The 16,969-nt window shown below is 37.7% G+C and overlaps 1 protein-coding gene across 4 annotated transcripts; it reads right to left on the minus strand.

The window, feature by feature from the left end:
* Positions 1-1,056: 1,056 nt before the first annotated feature.
* On the minus strand, positions 1,057-15,421 carry cfhl3 (complement factor H like 3). Of its 4 annotated transcripts, none has more exons than XM_068216249.2 (13): positions 15,273-15,421; positions 15,002-15,169; positions 14,797-14,902; positions 14,607-14,683; positions 10,862-11,044; positions 6,618-6,800; positions 6,365-6,538; positions 6,091-6,266; positions 5,810-6,002; positions 5,517-5,696; positions 3,084-3,263; positions 2,818-3,000; positions 1,057-2,728 (listed from the first exon to the last, which is right to left on the minus strand). In XM_068216249.2, exons 1-13 carry the CDS (start codon positions 15,340-15,342, stop codon positions 2,703-2,705), a joined length of 1,899 nt encoding a protein of 632 aa, XP_068072350.1. In that variant the 5' UTR covers positions 15,343-15,421; the 3' UTR covers positions 1,057-2,702.
* Positions 15,422-16,969: the final 1,548 nt, after the last annotated feature.

The following is a 16,969-nucleotide window of genomic DNA, read 5'->3' on the forward strand; positions in this document are numbered from 1 at the left end:
ACGAGTTCACACTTAAGTACAAGGCGTATTTGGCGTGCTGTCCGGGGGGAGGGGTCTGAGCTTGAGGAGATACCCCAACTCGAGTTATTCCCCTTATCAGGAAACAAAGAGGAGTTGAGATTCGAGCGAAGTATCTAGCCCGGCCCCAGAACACGAAGCAACAGAACACAGTTTGTAAAATGAGGGATGAAAAAGTTAATCATTTACCAGAATCGGAAGGATTCCTTTATACCAGATCACTCCGTGACCATGCATTTAAAAAAAAGGAACAAATTTTTTATCTGATGTTGTCAGCAGAGTTCCTCAGAATGAATTGATATCATGAGTTCATCAGTTCGCATGTTCAAGCTTTGGGAAGTATATTACTATATGTACGCCAAGGATTTTTAAGCAAACTTTTGTTTTTTTTGAGTTTACCTAAAAAGAAGCCAAGGGAGACAATCTAAAGGCCAAGTTTTTATCGATCTTCTTATAGATATGAATGGTTGAAAATACAGAAAGGCTTAAAGGAAATATAAAAAGATATGGTTATTATTGATCAGATTTATTAAAAGTTGAGAGTAGCAGGAGCTTGAGTTGTGATAGATGTTAATTCAATTATGATTCATTAACAAAGACAGAAGGAGCATTTATCAAGTAAAACAACCTCACAACCATTTTTGAAAATATTTATATAGATTTATTTTAATGATGCATTAACAACAAGAAAGATTTAACATGAATATTCCACTATTTCACATTTCTGCCAATAGTTTCCACTGGTGTTAATATTAATAATAATAAAATTATAAGAGTTGATATTTTGTGGAAGGAGATACATTTAACCTGATACAGTGTTTTATTTGACTTTAACTTTTTTGACTCATCTCAGAGAGCTCTGCAATAAACTTTTTGTTTAGTGACCAAGTAAAAGACTGGTCTAGCAAAATCCATTTGCTCTCGTTTGCGCTGATACATAGTCTGTGTGATCTGGAGTAGCTAGTTTAAGTAGTGCTGTTTTTATTTTTTATTTATTTTTTATTTTTTTTATATTTCCATTAAAGAGAGAAAGAAAAATGTAAAACCCAACAGTCAACTTAATCAAATAAAAAATTAGTGTAGTTAACTCAAAACTGGCTGAAAGTTTATTCTACTCATTTGAAAAGAGTTTTGAACTCAGTGTTGAAGGTGATGAGTTAATTAAATACCCCATTACTTCAACTTAAATGGAGTAAGTACTCATACAGATTGTTTTCTTTTTAACTCAAAGGGTTTGACTTGGCTTAACTTATTGGGTTTTACAGTACTCAGTTGGTTTGAGTTCTTGTCATTTATTGATTTTACTGTGCTCAAATTGCTTCTTTTACTTAAATAGAGCAAGTTCACAGTACTCATTAGGATGAGTTTTTTTTCCTCGAATGGTTTGAGTTACCTTAACTTTTTGGGTTCTGCATAGTGTACTATTTGAGGTGAAGTGACGAGTGTCAAAAACTTCCACACCAAAAAACTGAACCTAGATTGGATTCAATGAAATGGTAGACTGCGATTTTGTTAAACCATAGCATGTGCACATCTCCCATGGGCCCGATGCATGGTCTCGCAGGTTAGGTCTCACAGCACACATGCGCGATCGTTTTTCTTTCTCTTAAGGCTGATTCTTTTCTTTCCTCACACAAAAACGTTCTATTTTTAAATGCATTCGACGTGAGCCACGGCTGCAGCTGGCGGTCAGTGAGATTATCCGCGCACAGGTGGGGCAGAGTTGGAAACGAAATCGTCTATTCAGAAGGGTCGTAGTTTTCTGCAGTCATGACAGATCATATGGTTTGGTCAATGATTTACAATATTTATTTATTTATTATTGCAATAACAATATAACAGTCAGGGTATATACAAATAAAACAGAGAATGCCTGTACAAAAACAAATAAAAGGTGTTCATTTAAGTATTATATGTATTATAGTATTTCTGACAATTTGCTTTATTTTATTGATTTGAGTTATGAATTAATACAGTATCGTGATACTACTTGGTATTGTGATACTTCATCAAAGTAATGTGGCCTAAATGTATGGTATCATGACAGCCCTGGTATCTACTGTATGATCATCTCTTAATGCCTTTGGGAAACAGTTTAGGCCTGTTGGTTGGTGGCCTTATAGACTTCCTGAAGCAACTGCACCACCAAGTGTTCATCAGCTGTGAACACACTCGAAACCATACAGGATGAGAAGCTGCACACAAATTCACACATTGGCTCTTTTGTCTGATGTCAATAGCTAAGATTTTGAATTTGTAAAACTAGATAGATGGACGCTATGCAATGTCATTTTCACAAATTACATTCTCTTTAAGATCTGATTACAATTCCTACAAATTCTTTAAGTTATAAAATTAGAATTGTTAGAAATTTGAATTAGGATATACAATGAACTTTTTTTTTTTAACATTAGATACTGAGGAATTGCCCAAACTTGAACACAGGTGATTTGGAAAAACACATAATTACATGGAGGAAACATTTCTGGGCCATGGAACATTTTTATTATCCATCAGTACATGTACACGTGTGGTCATCACCCTGTTTGAAGCTGACATTAGTCATGCTTTACAGCGTTAAAATACAGAGCTAACAAATTTGAAATCTGAAATGAAATACTGGGCCATTTTCAAATCATTCATAATGTAGGACTGGCTTACTTTACCTTAATTACCACTCCAGTTTACTTTAATTTATTTTGTGTATCGCCTAAAGAAACAACCAGATGAATCATAAATAAATGTACACATCACCAAAATGTCTATTTCAGATCCGGAGAACAAATTCTGAATACTCACAACTTTGGTCAAACTGTAGATTCCCATTAGAACAAGACACGTCCACATACGCTTTCATCTCACTTCCTGTATTCCATCCATCTGTACAGTTAAGTCTATATGTGTCTGCATGCTTTATATAGACCTTTTCCTTAGGAAGCTGTAGATTGTACTTCTCCACAATCTTATCAATTTCACAAGGTTCTATATGAGAAAAAACATCCATTGATTCAATGTAAAACAAAACAAAGGACGAAACATTTACAAAATATGATGGAGAGACTCACTCAGACATTTTGGGGGAGTTTCCCATATGCCATTCACACACTTATAATTCTCCTGCTGCTTGTCAAGCACAAAGAAAGACTGGCAGGTGTAAGAAACTGCAGTGATCACATTATCAGCAGTTTTACTGATGGTGCTGTAATCTCCATTTTTAATGTACGGAGGTGGTGGACAGGTCTGACCTAAACAAATGATTGCATTAGACACATTTTCATTTACGTTGCAACATCCTGTAGACTTCATCAACATGTGCATTTATTCACAACACTTTCAAACAAGTCAATCTTTATTGATGTTCTAGCTAGAATTCTAGTTAAATTTAAATCCACAAAAAATATTTGAAATATGCCATCAGCTAGCTCTCTGAAACGCTCACATGGTCACCCACTGAAGCTAAGCAGGTCTGTGCCCGATAGAAGTGTTGCAATTTACCTAGAGGAAGGTTGCAATTTGCAAATATCATGCCATCGATTTGCTTCAATTCGATATCTGGGTGAATTGACAGTTTTATATTGGGTAGGTGGGGGCAAAAGTAGCGCTGTAACAGCCGAGAAGAGAGAAAAAGTCACGCCAGCAGGTCAAATGGGCCACGTTGAGAGAAAGAGAGAGAAATGGAGTTTACTTTCAGTTTACTTTCATTCTCACAATCGCAGTGAAACAGTGCTTCTGCTGTGTCAGTGAAAGACTGTCCAGCAAACACACACAGTGAAATTGTGCACAGCTTTTGCATTTTTAAGTAGTTGTTGGAGCATTTTAAATACTCGCGCTTGCATCCCTCACCATAGTAAGCTATCGCGACAGCGCATTTGAGAAATGACGTCACTACATAATAACCGGTTATGATTATTACTGAACCGATACCGAATTATCCGCAGCTGCATCACGGTGCATCGAAAAAACATTGAATTTGGCACCCATAGTGCCTGGTCAGTACCTGGATGGGAGACTACATGGGAAAGCTACAGTAGGTTGCTGCCGTAAGTGGAGTTAGTGATACTAGCAGGGGTTCAACCTGTGGTCTGTGTGGGTTCTATCGCCCGAGTATATAGATGGGGACTCTATACTGCTCAGTGAGCGCTGTCTTTCAGATTTAAACTGAGGTCTCTGTGGTCATTAAAAATCCTTCGGAAAGAACCCTGGCGTCTTCACCAAATTTGCCCACTGGCCTCTGACCATTATGACCGCCTAATCATCCCAAAATGCACACTTGTGGTGGATGAGGAGATTCCCCCCAACAATTTGTAAAGCGCTTTGAGTGTGCAGCTATATAAATGTAAGGAATTATTAATATTGTTATTAATATTATGAAAATAAATTATAGAGCTATATGACAGTTAATTATCTGATTATACAAATATTATGAATATTATCGCTATTGTAAAGAGTTGACTATTTACAAGGTTTCTGCAGGATCTTAAGTCTTAATCGCGTTTTTAAGAGGTCTTGAATTTAGTTCAAGCGTTGTCCAAAGTGTTTGACTCCATAAAAGCTTAAATATATTTATTCATTCATTTATTTTCTTTTTGGCTAAGTCCCTTTAATAATCCTGGCTCACCACAGCGGAATGAAACTCCAACTTATCCAGCACATTTTATGCAGTGGATGACCTTCCAGCCGCAAACCATCTCTGGGAAACAGTGACCCAAACTCATTAACACTCATACATTACGGACAATTTAGCTTATCCAATTCACTTGCACCGCATGTCTTTAGACTGTGGGGGAAACCGGAGCACCCAGGAGGATACCCACGCGAACACAGGGATAACATGCAAACTCCACTCAGAAACGGCGTCTGACTCAGTCGAGGCTCGAACCAGCGACCCTCTTACTGTGAGGCGACAACACTACCTACTGCGCCCCTGCATTGCCTTCAATATATTTATTTTTCTGCTAAAATTACCAATGGCATGCTCAATCCACGTGATGTCATGTCATTTGCTACAAACACAGGAAGTTGATGTGACGCTCTCCACATGTAGGGAAACCACTGAGCGAAATCAACGGCAAAATGGGAAAATGTAAGTTTGTGTACTCCTGGTTGGAGAATGATGAGTTTAAACAGTGACTGAAGCCTGTCACTAAAAACAACTGCGTAATTTATTCTTTCAAGCTTTGTTTCTTCCGAGCTTATCTGAGTTTTGTTGCATGGTTGTGCTCCATTGATTTATTTAACTACAACTGTTTATTAACAACTGTTTATTAAGTTAAAGATTTGATACTGATTAGAACCTGAAGTGGTGATGAGGTCTTAAAATATTCTCAGAGGGTCTTTAAAAAGTCTTAAAAAGGTATTGAAATTTCCTTCAGGATTCCTGCATATACCCTGATTCAGTCAATAATGTACATCCACAATTCAGGTTTAAATCATTAAAAATTTTGTGAGGATTATTTTGGGGTAATTAAATACAAATGTAAGCCTTTGTAGCAACTCACTTCTGCAGTCAAACGTTCCATTCCATTGCCCATTTTGACACAACAAAGCACCATCCGGAATTTGATTGTATGGTTCATTACACGTGTATCTCAGAATCTCCAAGTTGCTGTATATAGTTTTCATATCTGCCACTGTCACATATTGCATGTTTTTTATTGGTTGGGAACACTGAACATTCCCTAGGGGAACAATCAAAAAATATTGCAAATTATCATGGCACGTACATGTCAAATGTTGATAATGCAGTAAATTATTACAATTAATAAATGCTGCAGGTGGAACATGTCTTTACCTCCACATTGTGGATATGGGTAGTTCCACTTCCCATCTGGCTGGCACTCAATTGCACGGTGACCGTAAAACCTCATGTTGTCATCTGTGCATTGAAAAACTAAAACATGTCCAGGTTCATAAGGAGAAGTGAAGGTGGGATATCCAAACAAAATTTTTACTTTTTTGAGTTCTTGCTCCTGACAGGTACCATCTGGGTATAAAAACAGAATATTTATTTTGTCTATGCCATACATATATAACATTTTAAGTTAAGATTTATCATATATGTGTCAACTTTCCACTGCATTGCTGTATGTCTGTCCATTGGCCCTGGAAATCACAGGTGATTCGGACAAGCTCTTCTGGTTCAAATCCTGGACGACATTTATACTCGATTGTTGAAGAGATTCTGTAGTTTCGTTTCTGGCCCCCAACAATATCTGCATTTGGGAGTCTTGGTGGGTCACACATCATTTCTAGAAAACAACAGGGATGAACATAATCATTGAAAGCATTTTGATGTGATTTAGATTTATGTTATGGTAGAAGTGATGATTTTAACAGCAGAACACACCAGCACACAGTGGTTTTGGTGACCATCCATCTCGTGTGCATGTTGCTTCTTCTGACATTGTACGGTATCCAGTATCACAACTGTAGGATTTTTTTGCTCCAAGCAGTAGATCTCCGGTGAAATAAAAATTCGGGATATACACGTTCTGGCCATGTGGAACTTCGCATTTAATCTCTGAAACAAGATTGATATGTTTTTGGTAATAGACAATGAATTCAGCAATAAAACCTGAAGTGTTTTTCTACAATCTAACCTTTACAGGTTGGTTTATGATCCCACTTCCCATTATTTGTGCATGTAAATGTTTCCTGTCTGAAAAACTGTGAGTTTATGTCAGAGCAGATAAGTCTCACACTTTCTCCAGCTTTGAAAACGGTTTTCCCCTCTGGAATGGGTTTTATCACTCCAGTTTCAGTTATATCAAGCTGACAGGTTACTGTGAAGACAAAACAGTGCATACATTAAGTTAAGACTAAGATAAAAAATTGGCAAAAAAAAAAAAAAAAAAGTGAAATAAGATATTTTATTAATGCTGCATATTCAGACTGAAATACTATATTTGCACACATGCAACATAATACCTGATCCATAGTTAAAAAAATAAAAATAATAATAATAATAATATTATATATATATATATATATATATATATATATATATATATATATATATATATATATATATATATATATATATATAGTTGAATTCAGAATTTTTAGCCCCCTTCGTTTTTTTTTCTTCTGAAGAAAGTCTTATTTGTTTTATTTCGGCTAGAATAAAAGCAGTTTTGAATTTTTATGAACCATTTTAGGGACAAAATTATTAGCCCCTTTAAGCTATATTTTTTCTCGATAATCTACAGAACAAACCACTGTTATACAATAACTTGCCTAATTCCCCTAACCTGCCGACTTAACTTAATTAACCTAGTTAAGCCTTTAAATGTCACTTTAAGCTGTATAGAAGTGTCTTGAAAAATATCTAGTAAAATATTATTTACAGATCATAGTAAAGATAAAATAAATCAGTTATTAGAAATAAGCTATTAGAATTATTGTGTTTAGAAATGTGTTGAAAAAAAACTTCTCTCCGTTAAACAGAAATTGGGGAAAAAAATAAACAAGCGGTCTAATAATTTAGGGGGGGCTAATAATTCTGACTTCAACTGTATATATATATATATATATATATATATATATATATATATATATATATATATATATATATATGTATATATATATATATATATATATATATATATATATATATATATATATATATATATATATATATATTTCAGTAGGCACCTGCTTTGCTCCCAAATTAAAACAACAGGAGCTAAACTTAGAAGAGTCTGTGTATCGTACAGAAAGCATGTCTATACTGTATGATTGTGATTGTGTAAAAATTCAGGTATGCATGCTTACTAGCCCCAATTTATTAGGTACCCCTGTTCAATGACTTGTTGCTTTAAATATCTAATCAGCCAATCACATGGCCCTGGCTCAGAGCATGAACACATGGTGAAGATAATTTGCTGAAGTTTACACAGAGTAAGAAAATAATTAGGTTAAGAGAGGTGCGAGAAATCTAGGTTGCTGTTGGAAGTGGTGTTAGTAAGGCCAACAGGGGGCGTGCAACCTGTGGTCTGTGTAAAGGCTGATTTATACTTCTGCGTCAAACACCAGCGTATGCTACGGCGCTGACGCATAGCCCTTCGCCGTGGCTGTCGCCGTCACTGACGTGCACCTCTAAAAAAATGTGACTACACGTCGCAACAACGCCTAGCGCAAGATCTGTTATTGGTCAGCTTGGTAGTGCTGACGAGTCGGGGCGGGACCGAGAGCCGCGCGAATGGCGCGAACCCAATGTAGCGATTGTTTACAAGTGTGGAGTCCCGTGAAGGAGCTCCGGATGGAAAGTTTTGTTTTGTGTTTACCTCATAGTTACAGTTGCTGCACGTCTGCCAGTTCCTGCCTCAAAATGAGCGAGTTTGAGCCACTTGTACATCCCGGAAGTGTTTAGGAAAAACAAAAAAGCAGCGAAGAAACTTGATACAGAGGAACATTTACACCTCCCAGCCAACTAGCGTTTCAGAAGTGTTAATGTAGACCAACAGAGACAGCGCGCAGAAGTATAAATGCACAGCCACGCGCATTGCCTGCGCCGTGGGTTACGCTGGTCACTTGACGCAGAAGTATAAATCAGGCTTCAGTCCTAATGCCCCAGTAAAGTGAGCGCCATCTTTCAGATGAGATGTTAAACTGAGGTCCTGACTTTCTGTGGTCATTAAAAATCCCATGGCACCAGAGTGTAACCCATAGACTGTAAAATATATGGACGTAGTGTCCTTGACGTCACCCATTGGTTTTTGAAGAGCGCAAAAGAAGCCACAAATAGGCGCCATTTTGTTCGCGCATCATCACACTCACGGCGGGATAACAAACAAGGGCATAGAGGCGGAGGGTGAGCTGAGCTATAGACTCCTGCTGGCATTTTGCTTGGACCTGGCTTAGACACACTTTACTTTGGGAAAACACTTAATACTTCATCACCTGCGCCTCGTTTGTGTTCTGACCACATGTGCTTGGCTGTACACTATATCAATAAAGTGTTTAGACTTTTAAAAACACTGTAGTACCACACTGAGCCACTGATTCTGTTCTTATGACGTTTACCTACAGAAGAAAAACGCAAATTACTTCCAAACATATATAGATATAGTCTGTGTTAGTTTAAGCAGGACTATTGATGAAATTCAGCTTAACACTGTATGATAACGCTTCAGATGACTGTTCTACAGCCCACATCTAATCAATCTGTCAGATTCTAGAGTGCATTACAGCTCTATAGAACATTAAAAATGATAAAGGATCTTAAATAAAACAAATACATTTATAGAGATGGTTTACAAGTATATAAATTTACTCACATGGAAACGGAGGCTACGTGAATGGTTTGTGAGCACAATTAAGTTCACACAGCATCCTATATCCTCTGATAATTGTAGGAAATAATCCCAAAAGGCAACCGACTGTGTAAAGCCACATAAAACAACACAAAAATATGATGAATATGCCGAAATCAGTGGCTAATCTGCCGGAGTCAGCTGAGGTGAAGTGACGGCGACCAGCGAGACCTAGCTGTCAAGCAAGTGGCCACACCCTAATTATGCAAACTTAATATAACCTAATATAAAGGAAACTGATGAGTTAAAAAAAATTCACCCACCTCACAGTTGTCATGAAGGGTAATATTAGCTGTATGAACCAAAATCGTTCTTTGTACCAGGCTGTAAAGACCTTTTTTCTGCTGTAAAGATGGCCATTCTAAAAGTGGGCTCAATTAAACTTTGCTTTATTATGGAGCCAGGACTAGCGGAATTTTGATGAATTGCGGTTTCAGTTACTTTCGTATTGGCCTCCCGAGGGAGAGCGGGAGGTTGCCGCTTCGTGTAACCCCGGTGTCGTGGATAAATTCCCTCCATAAGCCTTTACCCATCATGGCCTCACAATAATAATAATAATGATAATTCCTTACATTTATATAGCGCTTTTCTGGGCACCCAAAGCACTTTACACAATGGGGGGGAATCTCCTCATCCACCACCAGTGTGCAGCATCCACCTGGATAACGCGACGGCAGCCATTTTTGCACCAGACCGCACAACACACACCAGCTGATTGGTGGAGAGGAGACAGAGTGATGATATGCCATGGGGAGGGTTAGGAGGCCATGATGGACAGAGGCCAGTGGGCAGACTTGGCCAGGATGCCAATCATAAAATCATCCCCATCCACTATATTGGCTCTATTGCTGTCTCTCCACTCCTCCAATAGCTGGTGTGGTGAGCGCACGGGCGCTGTTGTCCTGTGGCTGCCTTCGCATAATCCATCTTCATGCTGCACACTGGTGGTGGTGTTGAGAGACCCCCTTCCTAATGATTGTGAAGCACTTTGGGTGTATGGCCATACACAATAAATGCGCAATAAATGCGCTATATAAATATACAATATTACATCATAATGCATGGGTGCCTCTTGCCAGACTGGTGGTGGCAGCTTAATGCTGTGGGAAACTTTTTCTTGGCACACATGTAGCATCTTAGTACCAGTCGAGCATTTTTTAGAAATTGCCTACCTGTGTATTGTTGCTGACTATCCCTTTAAGATCTCAGTGTACCTTCGAGCAGGATAATGCACCATATAACAAAGTTCAAATAATTTAAAACTAGTTTTCTACACTTGCCGGTAAGCTTACTATCCCCATATGGCCTTAGATCTCAGACCGATAGAACATGAGAGATAGAGAGATGTTCACTTGTCAAATCTGCAGCAATGTGGATGAAAATGTCAGAGGGAAGTTTTTTAGCACCTATTTTAATCTATGACATATAGCATTAGGGCCCATATTAAAAGCAACAGTGGGTGTGCCTAATAAAGGTAGGTGTAAAATTAATATCTGCATGAAATGTGATCTGAATACTGTGATATAAACCTATGCATTGTGGTACAGGCCCGCTCCAGTTGCCATTCTCCATACAATGAATGATGTTATTTCCGTATAGACTTTTGTTGGAAGAGACACACTGAAAGTGAATAACATCACCATAAGCTCCTTCAACTGTGTTGCCCAATGCAGTCACAGTCCCATCGGTGTGAATCACAGGGCATCTCACTTCTAGGAAATAAATAAACTGATTTAGACTGATTAGTTCTGATTAGTCACTTTACGTCAAACATTATTTTGAAATTGGAGCAATGCCTGTTTCCCAAACCAGCATGTAGACCACTCACTACAAAATGGTTCACTGATGCCATTTCATTTATTTATTTATTTATTTATTTATTTGTTTTTGTATTACTAATTCTCTCTTAAGTGTGCTATTATCAATATATGACTGCATGCAAGTCCCTTGGATGAAGACTTCATGAATCTACTATTGGAAGAATTAGACTATGAGGAGGGGCAAGATAAACGGAATGTACTTATTTAGGAAACCAGTTCAAATTTAAATAGATTTAATACAATTGACATGCTGCTAATGTTCTACAATGTTAATTGGGAAACCTGGCAACCCCTTTGGTGCTGTAAGTGACATTAGATTTCATATTGACATTAGAACTTTGGTCAGTGTCAAAGACCCACTATAAAATGCAATAGAAGATTAACTCCTTTTTGCTACAACCCCAATGTTTGCTGAAAGCAAGGCTATAAACACTACCTAGATGTTGGTTACACAATTTAAACCTCTGTCCAAACCACTCCCATCTAAATCATCCCTTAGGCTCCACTCTAAGTATTGTTCAAATTGTTTTAGGCATTGGAGATAGGGCACATCAACAAAGACATCTACAAACTAGGTCCCACTAACTGACTTCTGTTACACTCACCTCACGTAAACCTCACATCTATCTGGATAACACTTGTTATACTAGCTACATTGCATTCAGAGTTCAATATGTAATTTTTGGCATAGGTGGCAGGGCACATAAACAATGACATTAAATATTACAACTTCTGTACTCTGTTACCACTACTCCCTTGAGGCCAGGGAAGTAATGCTTACCTCCACAGATCCTAATAATTGACCTCTATTACACTCAACCAACCCAAATTCCTCTCTCATCTGGGTCACGGCACCAAAAATGTTGGTGTTTACTTACTAATTAGAAACTTCTAACTGGCCTTTTTCACCCTATCAAAACCTCACTTCCATTTGGGTCATGGCACCAATATAGCACTCGTTCTTCTAGCTCCGCAGATATCAGAATTCAGCATGTTACTTTTTTTTAGCGTAGGAGGCAGGGCACATCAATAATGACACTAAAGACTGCAAACTCTGTTGTCCGTCACTACTATACCTTTGAGGCCAGGGGAGTAATGTTTACCTGCAAAGAACCTAATTTACCTGTGTCACATTCATCCTACCTAAATCTCTATCTTATCCAGGTCACAGCACCAATAATAATGGTGTTTACTTACTAATTACAAACTTCTAACTGGCCTCTCTCACCCCATCCAAACCTCATTTTCATCTGGGTCATGGCACCAACATAACCCTCGTTCTTCTTGCTTGACAGATATCAGAATTCTGCATGTCACTTTTTTGGCATAGGAGGCAGGGCACATCAAATAATGACACTAAAGAATGCAACCTCTGTTGTCCGTCACAACTACACCTTTGAGGCCAGGAAAGTAGTTTACCTACACAGATCCTACTAATTGTCCTCTGTTACACTCAATCTACCTAAATCTCCCTCTTATCCGGGTCATGGCACCAACAAAATTGTTTACTTACTAACTAGATCATACTATCTGAACTGTTACTCTCACCCTTTCTTAACCGGGTCACAGCACCATTAATAATGGTGTTTACTTACTAAATACAAACATCTAACTGGCCTCCCTCACCCCATCCAAACCTCATTTTCATCTGGGTCATGGCACCAATATTACCCTCGTTCTTCTTGCTCCACAGATATCAGAATTCAGCATTTCACTTTTTTAGCATAGGAGGCAGGGCACATCAACAATGACGATAAAGAATGCTGCCTCTGTTGTCCATCACTAATACACATTTAAAGATCCTACTAATTGACATTTGTTACATTCCAGCTGCCTAAATCTCTCTCCCATCTTGGTCACGGCACCAATAAAAATGGTGTTTACTTACTAATTAGATCCTACCAACTGACCTCTGTTACTCTTACCATTTTTAAACTTCACTTCCATAACAGCACCAGTATATCCCTCGTTCTACTAGCCTCTTCAGATCTCAACATGTTTTTTTTTTTTTTTTTTTTGACATAGGAGGCAGAGCACATCAACAAGGACAATGAAGACTGCAGCCTCTGTTGTCCGTCTTTATTACACATTTAAGGTCAGGGAAGGGATGCTTATCTGCACAGATCCTACCAATTGACTTCTGTTACACTCAACCTAGCTAAATCTTTCTCCTATCTAGGTGACGGCACCAATAATAATAATGGTGTTTACTAACTAACTAGATCCTACTAACTGACCTCTGTTGCTCTCACCTTTTCTAAACCTTATTTCCATCCAGGTTACGGCAGCAGTATAACCCTCATGCTTCTTGCTCCACAGATATCAGAATTCAGCATGTCACTTTTTTGGTATAGGTGGCAGGGCACATCCACAATGACACTAAAAACTGCAGCCTCTGTTGTCGGTCTCTAATGCACATTTGAGGTCAGGGAAGTGATGCTTATCTGCACAGATCCTACCAATTGACCTCTGTCACACTCTATCTACCTAAATCTTTCTCCTCTCTGGGTCATGGCACCAACAATAATAGTGGTGTTTATTAAATACCTAGATCCTACTAACTGACCTCTGTTACTCTCACCTTTTCTAAATCTCATTTCCAACCGGGTCACGTCACCAGTATAACCCTCGTTCTATTTGCTCCACAGATATCAGAATTCAGCATGTCACTTTTTTTTTTTTTTTTTGGCATAGGTGGCAGGGCACATCCACAATGACACTAAAAAATGCAGCCTGCGTGGTCCATCACTACTACACTTTTGAGGCCAGGGAAGTGATGTTTACCTGCACAGATCCTACTAATTGACCTCTGTTACTCTCACCCATTCTAAATCTCACTTCCATCCACCTCACGGCACCAATATAACCTTCATTCTTCTAGCTCCACTGATATTAGAATTCAACATGGCACTAAAGGACACTAAATACTGCATCCTCTGTTGTCTGTCACTAATACACATTCAAGGTCAGAACAGAGATGTTTAACTGCACAGAACCTACTAATTGACCTGTTACATTCACCATATGTTGGCTATATTTACGTCAAGCTAAACAGGAGCACATTATGCTCTGCATCTGGTTCCAAACACTTTGGAACATTCATGCCTATTGTTGACGTGAACAATTTGGCATCCAAACATACTGCAAGTTGATCTATCACGCTCTCATCATCCAATTTCCCATAGGATATAAAGTGCCTGCTGTGAATGTGCGCAATGATTGACAACCAGAAAGTGCCTCAAAAAGCCTTGTGGTTGATTAGACAACAATTCTGGCAGTGGTCTGCGGACAATTTACATGGTCTAGGTCTGTCACAGAGATCATGTAGTTTTTCAGAACAGTTACTTAAATGATACCTTACAGAGAGTAAAGTTGTTTTATTGTGTACCACAGCATAAAAATCGCTTACAGCACCTTTAGGAATCAAATGGAAACAGACTTTCAAGAAGCCTACCCTCACAGACAGGGATGGAATTATCCCATCCTTTAATTCTACAGTGACGACGATTGTTTCTGCTTGCCATTTCATACCTATGAACATAGAATTTTTTTTTTAACAATTGTAAGTACAGTACAAGTAGGATCAACTCAATCGGGAGAGATCTGTACATTATTAAGTAGAAAACACACTGTTGTTCAGTTACCCTTTCTTGCAAGTATACTCCACTGTTGCTCCGTAAACATAATCTTTTCCCTCTATTAGTTTAAAGTAACCATTTGGTGTTTCCCCAGGATGACCACATTTTTTCTCTGTAGCAATCAAACAAGTTTTACTCTTTTAGTAAAAAAACAAAAAAAAAAAACTACAATTAAAATTTAAATCAAGTGCAATGTGGAACATTTTCTTACTTGAGCAACTTCGTGCAATAAAGGTCTGCCATTGTCCTTTGTTACACTTCAACTTATAAAAGCCAAAATAACCTGTCATGCAGTTCAATTTCACTGTTTCACCATCATCGTATGATGCCTTCTCAACTGGTGTTATGTTTTCATATGTAATTCCCTCTCGAAGACATTCTGAGTCGCACACACACAAATGCGCTAGTCAACAATCTTTAAAACCACTTTTCAAATGTACATATACTACGACAATACTCAGTATGCAAATTAATTAACTCACCTTGACATTGTACGAAGGTAACAGAAAATAGGAAACAGAAAAAAATGTGGATTTGTACAGGAGCTTGCATTTTGATTGCATTTCACAAATGACGGTAGGTTTTGTTTTCTGGTGCTTGTTGATCAAATGGTTAAACATTAACAAATGTCAAAAAAGGTCTTTACTGTGCATGATGATATTTCCCGAAAATGTTTTATTTGGTTTCACATTTGTTATATATCGCTAGGCCCCTAAAAAAAAGGCAAAGGTCTTGATTCAACCTTTTTTTTTTCTTTTTTTTTCTTTTCACACAAGATGCATTATTTTATATATGCATTATTTCCCAAATAAATGTAGTTTTTTTATTTTTTTACTTTTACTTTTTCTTTTTTTGTCTTTTTGATACACAATGTTTGGTACAGGCTCTAAAATGTATTGTAAGGGGTACACAATGCATCCTTCCATGCAATAAATAAATAAATAAAATTAATGAATACATGTAAAATAAAAAAATAAAAAATAAACATGTTTTAATAAATGAGTAGTCCTTCTTATCTTACACTTCAGGGCTCAACAATAAGGACTGCCTGATGGGCCAGGGCCAGCGTGCGAGATCCTCAGAACAGTAGATAGGATGGTTACTGGCCTGATCTGAGCAGTGGTGCCTTTTTACAAAAATTTAATTAACTGTTTGGCAATTGTGTGCAAATACAGTCTTGGAGTACTTTTATACCAAGACGTTTGTTTCGGAACCTGTCTCGTTTGCACAGTTAGCACAGTTAATTTGGCATATGTGAATCCCGCAATTGCGCTCGGATCGGCGTCAAATCAATCGGTCTGAGGTTGCCTGAATGAGGTGGTCTCGGCTCGATTGAAACAAACTCTGGAGCGGATCGATTGTAGTGCGAAAGCAAAACGATTCAACAAACTAACCAACCAGGCTATATTACAGTTTATTATGTCTATGTAATAGCCACACTGTAAAACCCAACAGTCAACTAGTATCAAATGAAATGAGTGTATAGATAACTCAAAATTGACAAAGTTATTTCTACTCATTTGAAAAGAGTTTTGGACTCAGTGTTGAAGGTAATGAGTTAATTAAATACCTCAGTACTTCAACTTAAATGGAGTTTACAGTACTCATATAGATTAGTTTTTTTTTATCTGAAATGGTTTGTAGCAATAGGTTTCCTCAATCGGTTTAAGTTAACTTAACTTAATGGGTTTTACTGTACTCAAATTGCTCAGTAATGGATCAAATGAATTAAGTTCGAATGGATTATGTTCACAGAACACATTAGGATTAGTTTTTGAACTTAAGTAGTTTGTTGCAATTGGTTTCCTCAAATGGTTTGATTTACCTTAACTTCATGAGTTTTACAGTGTATGCTGCTATATGAAGAGAGAATGATGAGTAGGGTGGGATTTCATTCCTACCAGTAAATGTGTGTTTCATGTCGAATAAAAAGGTGAAAGCATGGTAAAATATTAACGAGTGCTGTTTATCCATTAGGAAAATTGACAGAATTTACTATCTGATAATTTTTCCGTATTTTAATCTAATAATCTTTTTGTATTAGGCCTGTTGTTCTGTTCATTTCTGCATTGACACCTGAAAAGAATGATCAACATTGATCTGCTTAATGTTCTGACTGCAGTCTCAGTTCATCTGTTATTTCTCATGAAAGGGGAAAGCTTACAAGCCTAGGAACACC

The sequence above is a fragment of the Danio rerio genome, chromosome 22 (genome assembly GCF_049306965.1).
Source record: "Danio rerio strain Tuebingen ecotype United States chromosome 22, GRCz12tu, whole genome shotgun sequence".
NCBI classification, from domain to species: Eukaryota; Metazoa; Chordata; class Actinopteri; order Cypriniformes; family Danionidae; genus Danio; species Danio rerio.

Excerpts from the sequence above, each read along its gene's own strand:
- cfhl3 (XM_068216249.2), bottom strand. The coding sequence starts at position 15,342 with ATGCAAGCTCCTGTACAAATCCACATTTTTTTCTGTTTCCTATTTTCT. Across the intron at positions 14,903-15,001 it reads TATTGCACGAAGTTGCTCAA|AGAAAAAATGTGGTCATCCT; the intron begins GTAAGAAAATGT and ends TGATTGCTACAG. Across the intron at positions 5,697-5,809 it reads CCCATATCCACAATGTGGAG|GGAATGTTCAGTGTTCCCAA; the intron begins GTAAAGACATGT and ends TTGTTCCCCTAG.